This window comes from Spea bombifrons, chromosome 3 (assembly GCF_027358695.1).
Source record: "Spea bombifrons isolate aSpeBom1 chromosome 3, aSpeBom1.2.pri, whole genome shotgun sequence".
Classification (NCBI taxonomy): Eukaryota; Metazoa; Chordata; class Amphibia; order Anura; family Pelobatidae; genus Spea; species Spea bombifrons.
The window spans coordinates 19,786,968-19,797,230 of NC_071089.1; the positions used below are offsets into that span (position 1 = coordinate 19,786,968).

At 36.2% G+C, this 10,263-nt stretch overlaps 1 protein-coding gene across 1 annotated transcript; it reads right to left on the reverse strand.

The window, feature by feature from the left end:
- Positions 1 to 2,247: 2,247 nt before the first annotated feature.
- On the reverse strand, positions 2,248 to 10,035 carry ETAA1 (ETAA1 activator of ATR kinase). Its single transcript, XM_053460142.1, has 6 exons — positions 9,721 to 10,035; positions 8,437 to 8,577; positions 7,973 to 8,049; positions 6,904 to 7,010; positions 3,211 to 5,189; positions 2,248 to 2,842 (listed from the first exon to the last, which is right to left on the reverse strand). The coding sequence occupies exons 1-6, from the start codon at positions 9,923 to 9,925 to the stop codon at positions 2,718 to 2,720; spliced, it is 2,634 nt and encodes an 877-aa protein (XP_053316117.1). The 5' UTR covers positions 9,926 to 10,035; the 3' UTR covers positions 2,248 to 2,717.
- Between the last annotated feature and the right edge of the window lie 228 nt (positions 10,036 to 10,263).

Consider the following 10,263-nt stretch of genomic DNA (forward strand, 5'->3'; position numbering starts at 1 on the left):
CTCGTCATTAGTCGCCTGGATATTTTGCTATAGAGCTTGTTAAATGTTTTTTTTTTTTTACTGTGAAGGGGAAGGTAGAACAAAATGAACATCTTGGCACAATGACTTATGATAAAATTGCAGGCCACATTAATTCTTACTTGATACATAGAATTAATTATAGGATTAACATCCGTTATGAATTTTTGCCAAAGATTTTTTTTCTTCCATTTTTTTTTAACCAAGAATAGACCCAAGGCTTTTTTAGTACACTAATGAAATTGCAAATTGACTTCTGTTCAAATGATGCTTGACTAAAATGAACAATTAAAAAAGTATTGGGCTCAATGAGATAGATGATCTTATCATATTAAGGATTAATTAGTCTGAAGAACTATCTTCATTATGCAGCATTCATACAACAGGAAAATAAAGTATAGAAAGAATAAGGAGAATAACCCGAGTTTCCATGTGTTTTAATTCATTCACGGCAATTTTGTGGACATGAGCTGGAAAATGCTATTTTTACCCAAGTATAATATTTATGAAGATTGTGTAGTTCTCTAAAGTTCCCCCTTTATCAGCAACCATCACTTCTGTGTCCTACTGGTATCCTAAATTAAAATTGAAAAGGCTAATTGATCATTATGTTTTTTTCTAATTATGAAATTTCCTTATTTTTCCATGAAAACAACTAAGTGACCCCAAGAATTTATACAGAAGTATATTATATATTTATATATTTTTTTATTATATATATATTATACCATATATATTAATGAACACACTGATGCAGACTCAATATTTAAAAAAAATATTTTTAATAAAAATGAAACCCTCATTCATTCCATTAGGTACCAAGGTGGAAAGATTATACGTCCAGTAGGATTTTCCTCGTATAATTTACGGGTAATATTCCCTTTGCTTGGACCCATAGTTAATCTTGCAGTCCCACATAAAGAGAGCTTGTTTTTCCACATCCGAAGTTTCAATCGTAGCATATCAGAGCTGACAAGAGGTCATGTAGGTTACTTTTTCGATGAAATGTGGTAGTTGGAGAAGGAGGTATATTGCTTAATGATAGAGCTAAGAATGAAATTGACCAATATATATATATATATATATATGTATAATTTACTTAACATTTTCCAAACCCATATCTAAGTTGGCTATACTGGTCTGTTTAGGTTCATTCTGCATGGATTTTTCAGCAGACAAGACTATATTGTAGGAATGTTTGAAAACTCTATGTGGGTATCCCTTTTCATTAAAAAAGGTATCATATGCTATTTTAAAATCAGCTAAGGTAGAACAATTCCATTGTGTTCTTAGATATCGTCCAATTGGTATATTACGTTCTAGGGGGGGCGACGACTAGCCCAGTTCAACAAACCATTTGTGGATGTAGATTTTCTAAATAAGCTATTGCTCACCCTACCAAATTTTGTGTCATTAAAAGGTCAAAAAAATCAAGGACTCATCCAGACATTAATTTTAAACCAATATCATTAATTAGTAGATATACTAATTAAGTCATCACCAGTCAGATGAAAAAAAGTTAACTGTCCTGATTCATATCATGAGGGATATACAAAGAGTGATACAACATCCAAACTGGCAATTTTGTCTGATCAAGGTCATGTGATAATTCTACCTTCTGTACTTGGCGTTTGCCGCCTTTCACAAACTTTGCTATTATAGACCTATAATCTGAAATAACGGGTCGACCTTGAGGATTTCTTTCCTTCAACTTCATGCATTTTAGGTTAACAATAGAATGAGGCTATTGTTGGATTGGTGGCACAATGCATTTGTAATCATTTGTAAAAAAAAAATTTGTAATAAAACCTAAATTCCATCAATAATAACGTACAAAGTTGTTAAATGTATTGATTTGTCGGATCATTCCAAAAGGTTTCTATAACATTGTTTTTTTGTTTTTTTTTGGGGGGGGGTTTAGAGCTCGGCACTCTAAATTAAACTGTCACAATTAAGGATCTGTAATTTTTCAACAGCTATAACCGGTTGGAGGAACAACTTGTGAATATTTCATCATCTGCAGTATATTTGCTCTCTTTTTACCTTGTATCAAAGTCAGAGCCTTCTCAGCCTGGCTATCTTAGCATAAAAAAATGGCTGCATAGTTTTGTATTTGTAGGGGGTGCGGGAGTCCTGCTCACCAAATATGCCATGGTCCATGGGTACTTCTGCAGCTTATTTTGTCTTCATGGGGAAATAAACATCTACATTACACATTCCCAAATAAACTTTTACAATTTTGAACGTTTTATTTTTTTCTTTCAAGTGGTTCATGGAGTGATAGGAAGTCTTATTCAGCACTGTACACGTGTACAATGTTAAAACAAATGGGAAATTATGATTCTCTTTGCAAAAATCAAATATATTTGACACAATTTGAGAAGATGTTAAACCTAAAGTAGTGTATTTGGACTTTAGAAACAAGATGCATTTTTTAACAAGGAATAAAAAAATCCTTATTTTGGAATAAATCTGATAAATACAATTAGCATTCTTAATCCTGAACATACAGGACCTTTACTTATGATACAAATATTACAAAATAAAGAATTGTTTACCACTGTAAACACACATATATATATAGATAAGAAACTATATTAAAAATAGTGCTCTCAAATTTGTCATGCTTCTCACGGAGAAACTACAGTAAGAAATGATAAAAGGTACAACCAAAGTCAGTAACCGGTTATCGTACAAAGCTAAGTGCGGGCACACTCGTTGGAAAACGTGCGCGCTTTCATTTGTCTGCGAGCCAAAGCTTCTTGCTTTTTTCTTTCAATTTCTTCATTCGAACACTTCTTATTTCTTTCTTCAGAAACGAAAACTGAAAAATAAAGTATTAACGGGTTAGACTATACAATTTAAAGAAAATAACGATTGCCAAATGTGTAGTTTCCTCGTTTAAGTAAAATACTTTTTGGCAGAATTACTGTGGAATCTTAGAATTTTGTGCCAGATTAGGGTTTGTATGTAACATTATCACAGAATTTGTTACTGCCCCTTAGTAGGGGGCACTGCTGACACTGACAGCAGCGCCAAAGTATATATCTCAGAAACAGCACTCTATTGATTGCCTTTGCCAAAATCAAGGCACGGTCCCTATGAAAATCCAGTAACGCATTCTATACGCAACAAAAAGGACCAAGACAATGCTATCAGACAAGCGGTGCACTGGAAAAAAGGCCTACTTACCTTTGGCAGACTGTAACAAAGACTCTGATAAATGCCTTTTCAAAGAGGGTTGCTGACAAGGTTTGACATTTCCATGGAAGAAGACATTACTTTCCTTCTCATTTGCACCTGTATCCTGCAAGGTAAAGTCTTTAGAATTGTTCTGTCCAACAACTTGTGTGCTATTTGAATGAAGAACGGAAAGCTGTGAAGGTTTAATCCGTGTAAATGAGTATTTTGAAGGTGCCAGTGAGCTCTTTGATGAGGATGCAGCACTTTCATGCCTTACTGGATTTTGTGAAAGTGGTCCACTGGGAACTGTTCTACTGTAAGAACATTGCCCACCAACAGGCACAGAGGTGGACCTGCTTAAAGTTACTTGGCTATTTTTTCTTAAGTCATTTTGACTAGCAGTCAAAGAATTCCCACGTGTTCTGTATCCACCTATATGAGTAGTAGCTTTGTTTGTTGATGTGGTAAAAGGCAAAGACGGTCCATTACAGTTATTTACAACACTCGTGTTGACCACACTAGCAGCCGTGATCTGGGTTCCATCTTTATATTTTTGTACTAATTGTCCTTGATTTGCTCTTCCTCCCACATTTGTGCTGTTTTTGAAGTTTGAGCCTGCAGAATGCATGTTTTCACATTTATCAACTTTATCCTCCACTTGAGCCTGAGTTAATTTTTCTACATCATCACATACTTGATATAGCAAATCATCCTCCTCTTCATTGGTCTCCCATAGGCTATCAGATTCACAAAACATATCAAGGATCTCATCGGAGAATTTGGGGTCATCCCATTCATCGTGGTGGGCAGAACTTTTGTTAATATTCCCTGCATGTTTTGCTTGTATAGTCTGGGGGAAGGTTTTTACAGGAAGACCGCTTTGTTGACAATGGGATGTCGGCATTGTAAAGCTTCTTGTCCTTTTACATTCCTTCGATGTTTCACTTTTGAAACTAGAAGTGTTGGGGAGATGTTCACTAACAGCGGGTGTATTATTATGTTTTGTTACAGATTGCACTGAATTTACTTGAGATTTTAACGGTACCCGAGAAACTGCATTGGAAAAAGGCTTTGCGTTAACGTTTTCACCCTCATTCATATCAACAGCTTTGTTCAATATACAGACTTTTTCAGGTTTGTTAGTAATAGGTTTTTCAACCACCCCTGGGTTTGATGTTCGTGGTACAAATTTAAAGTTATTTAGTTTATTGAGACCTGATGAAGAGTCCATGCATTGCGTAGGTGCTTTTGGTATGTTAGAGCTTTCAGCAGCTAAAGAAATTGGATCATTGAGACAAAAGTTGCTAGTGGGAGAATCATCTTTAGGAGTCGCAATCAAACTAGGATTTTGAGTAATTTGCATAACAAAAGAATCATCATCAAGAAAATCAGTTTCCCAATCATCATCAAAATCATCTGTGGCGTTTGATACCTTCGGGTTTACAGAAGTCCACTCAAGAGATTTTTTTTGTGTTACATCCTGTTTTGGGTTGTTATTGCTTACCAGGGTGTTCAATATATCAGCGTTCGATTGACAATTTAAAGTACTTTGTTTCGAACTTGATGGCTTCTCACAGATTTCACTATGATCTTTAGCATGCAGGTGTTTTTCGTTTGTATTGTCTTTTGCCTTTATTGGAGCATCCTGTGAGCTGTTTGCAGAAACATCAGATAAACCCTGGCTTAACCGTCCACTGTACTTCTGAGTAGAAGAGTCAAAGAGAGCATTAAGCGCTGCTTCAGCTTCCTGGTCGACAGATCTCTGGCTGCTTTGACTAGATGGTTGCGCACGTACTGAACTCTGAACCTGACGTGCAGATTCCAACTTAGGTGCAGTTGCTTCTTCAGGGATATTGTCCATAAACGGCACATGATCATTGTTCGTAACACCTCCTACATAAGCGGTTTTATCTTCTGAATGTCCCATGTTTTTGTCAAACTGTTTAGCCAACTTCATAAGTTCATCCTCTTTTTTGATTATTCGTGACCTTTTAAAAAAAAAAAAAAAAAAAAAAAAAAGTATGGAATACATAAAAGAAAATCTCGGTATGGTAATATTAATGTGGGTATACACTGTACTTAATCAGTATATTACTACAGAAACATCTAAAAGATAACTGTCCCCACGATCCGCAGCCTACTGAGATTACCAGCTCCCACAGAGCTGCATTGAACTGATATGGGCTCCAATTCACAATAAATTGAATACTAATTTTAAAAAGGTTAAATTATTAATATTCTGTATTTTAACTATTGTTTAATTACAGAACTCAAATTCTACAACACTATATAATGAAATTATACATAAAATTACATTTGAAAAACAAATGAGAAGCTCTTTTTTATTTTAATCAAATTTATTTTAAAGAAATGGTTTGGATAAAAAGAATCTAAAGTATTTTTTATTTAAGATTATAGTTCAAAGGTTATTCAGCATGAAATATAGCGTAACATGAGGCTGTATATTCATGCAATATTTACATTTTTGGTAAATTCAGTTATTTTATTAAGATAATCTAAGTTATCTGCAAGCTGAGATGACATCCACTTTTTTCACAGTAAAAATGGTACAAAATAAACAAAGTTCAGGAAAAGACCATAATCATATTGTTCTGGATCTATGTACGAACACATGACTTTAAATGCTAGGTTTCAAGATTGCTTGGAGTGAAATACATCTGTACCTGGTTCTAGGTGTGAGGAGGGAGGGGCAAGCAGTACAAATGAAAGTGAAACCATCCTTGAGATATTTGTGCACGTAGCTTAACCCCTTGACGACAATTGACGTGCCAGGTAAATCATGAAAAAAAGTCAGTTAACGACAATTGACGTGCCTGGCAAAATGGCAGCAGGTCGCAAAAGAAACCCAGTTGGGGAACATGTTTCTCTGCCTATGGGTAAAGCAGGTATGTGTACACAATGCAAGCAACGCAAGAAAGAAATGCAAGGTCAGGTGGCATGAATGAAACATCATGAGAAGTGATGTGATAAAAGGAACATATTTGGAAACTTCTCAATTAAGAATGAACAAATTATGAAATCGGTTTGGGCCCAATAAGGAATGCTTGTTTTTCCCCAGTAGGAATGCTTGTTTTTCTTTTCCAGGTTGTGAACAAACAACAGAATGAAGATGAGTCAGCTGCAGAAGACCGTGTTACGTTTTCAATGTGCACCCAGATGAGGTTTTTTTTTTTTTAAAGTTTAACCGGTTCAGTTAATAAACAATGAGGTTTAAGCAAATAAGACTTTACATTTCTAAAAACAAATTTAAATCAAGTCTGACTAGTGATTTAATTTGACTTGTTTAAAATCAAGTTTACCCTGCTGGTTAAATTTTTGTTTTTATAAGTGGAAGATTTGGGGTACATAACACACTCATCACATAATGAAATGTACACATTTGATGTGATGTATAAGAGGACAAGATTAAGATATGATTGTTGAACTGAACAAATACTGCAGAAGGTTATGGGCCATATTTTCCTTATTTTAGGAAACATTCCACTGTGCTGTAATGGTGGGGGTATTACTCAAATGAATCAAAGTTCAATCTAAATATTTGACTATAGAATTATTGAAAATATGTTACTGTACAGCTCAAAGATGAGATTCATCGTGGAGGATGGGATATTTTCCATTCTACATTAAAACAAGGAACAAATAAAACACGGACAAAAAGAACGTTTTAGAAACTATAATTACCTACTAATTTTAGTCCTAGGTCGGGCTACTACTGGCGTAGATGGAATGGCATCATCACCAATCCACATTCCCAGATAACCCGCATCTGCATTGGCTGGCTTTTCATCCTATAGAACACAACAACAAAACAAAACAAGAGAACACTACGGTGAAACAGATCACTAAGAGTTTAAGGCTTTATTTAAACATCATCCACCTCTGGAGGAAAAAGTTAGAGAAGATGCAAAGCTCCATTCATTTCAAGCCCTATAAGAACACACAAGAGCTCTTTCAGACTTTGATGACTGTGACCTCTGTAATGTTTGTAAATAGTAATGATATAGCACAGGATGATTACATGAAAGGGAAGTGGTATGTGAGATTTTGAAAAATATGTCAAAAAAAAAAAGAGGGAACCTTGTGTAGAAAAACCATGAGGGAGATGAGCAGAAACGATACGTTTGTAAGCAGAAAGGGACTAGCCACATTAAGACCTTGGCACTTCAAAAAACAAGTTTTACATCTTAAGTCTTCTTATAAACACTGCGCATGTTTCAAACATTACAATTGTATGGTTATAAGAGTACTTGTGTTGTGTCAGTACATTCTCCTTAAATACAACTGATTAAAAAAAAATTATACTTTCATTTGCAGCAATAAAAAAGGTTTTGTGTTCTGCATGCAATCTATATATTTGTTTAATAATTTCAAGGTGCCAGAGAACAGTTGTATGCCAAGCAATGACTGGCCATACGATCAAAAAAACGGTTAAAAAAATCTGAACGTTGACACACATCTCTGAATGGTATTAGAACAAATAAATTAAATACTTCACCTAATATTTACTGCGCTACTAAAGACATTAATATACTTAAAAGAAAAAGTCCATTAACTGTAGTAGTAAGAAAAGCATTCTTCAAATAAAAAGCATCAACATGTTGTATAATGAAAGGCATAATAAGGTATAATGGAAAAAAGCTAGAGCGGTGCTCACATAGTCACACAAAGCATAAAGCAATATTGATTCTTCTACTGTCGTAAAAAGCCACAGCACAGTATCTGAAACCCAAAAAACCTTTCAGGAAATTACCTTAGGAGCAATTCTATTAACAATATCGGAAATGTCAACCGCACATTTGCTTGAAGTCTGTTTTCTCCTTCCATTTTCTAGAAAATAAATTATGATACGGTAAATAAGATTTAGGTAGGTTATTAAAGGATACGTCTATTTATAATGGTGGGAAGTCTGCAGAGCTGCAACAACAAATACAAAGCTTGCATTCAAGCGTCTCACAACCAACTCAGTCTGCCCCTACCAAACTGAGTGAAAGTCTTTACATACGGTATTCAATACAGTACAATATCAGTAAAGACTGATTCATAACAGCTTAAAATGATAATGATGCTAAATTTGCACTACAAAACTAAGATAAGAAATACAAAACTACAAAATGAAGCTTGCGTCTGAGTTATGGAGTTGTTCTTATATGCACATGCTTTAACCATTCACTATTCCTTTATTTCAAAAAACAAACAAAAAAACCCAAGAAATACCTAGCTTAAACGGCGTTGGCGAATGGGGATCCCAAAAGATTTCATGCTGTTGATCTGCGTCGTTGGAAGGAGAGTTGATAGTTGATGACCACAGTTTGTTTTTAGAAAGCCGCTTTGGAGTCTTCTTTAAGCATAATTCTACTGAAAAAATTTCATAGGAAAAGTATTTCAATGTTCATATGAAAAAAAAATCTGAATCACACACAAAATATCACATGAACGACAACAATGGCAGCCTCCAAGACAGCAAATAATAAGTAAATTGGAGCAGAATGATAAATAGAAGAAAAAAAAAACACTTTTTTCTCATGGTTCTCTCCCTTTAAGAACAGAAAATATCACCCATCATCCAATATGGCCAAGAAGCGAGGCACAACAAGTAGCTATATGGGGCTTAAAAATTTAAGTTAAACAGATAAAGTTAGAATACAGACTTTTGTGTAGCCTTTAACAGCCAACTATAACTACACACCAGTGCCGAATGCCATTGTTCCTAACCAAATAATAAAGTGATGCACCTAACCTATTTTGCATAGGAGCAGACATGTGACACGCAACTTCAAATATCAGCTCTTCAATTCAAGAACCATAGCACAGCTGTCACTCTCCCGTCAACTACCTGGTGGCACAAGTCAGTCGGGATCACCGGGTAACTGTGTATACAATACGGGCGCGATGAGTTTTTAATTGGCCTTTGGGCAATAGCCAAATGTAGGCCTCTTGTCTTAAAGCCTTCTGAAATCTTACGGTTTTGGATTATCATAGGTCCAGCTTGTAACAAATGCTCCTCCAATATACAGAGGAGCAACGATAGGAAACAGATCTCTTAAGTTCTTTCTTTTTTTTTTCAATAAAACATATTACCTTCTACTAAACCTCTAACCATACTTATTGGTTATTGCTTTATATAGCGCCATCATATTCCGCAGAGCTGTACAACTCGACTTAGAGAAACAACCAAAAAAAAAAAAATAGGAGGGCCTTGCTCAGGTGAGCTTACAATAAGATCCATACATTGGCATCAGCATATGTGACACGCAACTCCGGTGCATCCATGGCATTCACTTAACGGTCACCGCAAAGCTTACCGCTGCCTAACCCGTAGGGAACAGTATGATACTTTAGTATGACATTATGGTGCATTGGCACAAGGGTTGTGTTCCTGTACCTATAACCATCATGTAAGTCAGAGGCTGAGTGCTTTATACACAGGAATACACTTATGTTTACGTTGAACCATGAATTGGGGTCAAACAATGGGTTTTTAGAGCTCTCGGCCCTCACCCTCTTCCCTTTCACTCTTAGGAAGCAGCGAGGCATTTGAAGTCGGTAACTGGGTCCCCCCGGGCTTCCTGCTACGGCTGTGCTTCTTGGTGGCCTTGGTCGGGGTCTCCCTGTCCGAGCCTCCTGCTTCCCTGCAACTGCGTCTCCTTCCGGCCTCCTCATTCTCCTCCCGGACTTTCTCACTCGGCAGCTTCTTGCGGCTCATTATACGTTCCCGGTATCCGCTTGCATCCTAAGCCAACAGTTTGCGGCGGTCCTACTACACTTTACTACGCTATACCATCAGCACGACACCGACATCTTTCCGGCTGAGAGGCGCTCGGTGATTAGTGGGCTGGAAGAGACAGTTTCGATTGGACAACTCGGTGACGGCGTGACATCATCACGCAAGTTCAACGAACTCCGTAAACGTACGTTTGCCTGATTCGTGTTGCAGACGAGGAGCAAAATATATTATTCGGGTTTTGAAATCATGTGAATGGAACGTGCACAGGACAAACTGTAATATCTGACGTAAATCCATATGATATGATGAATGCGTTC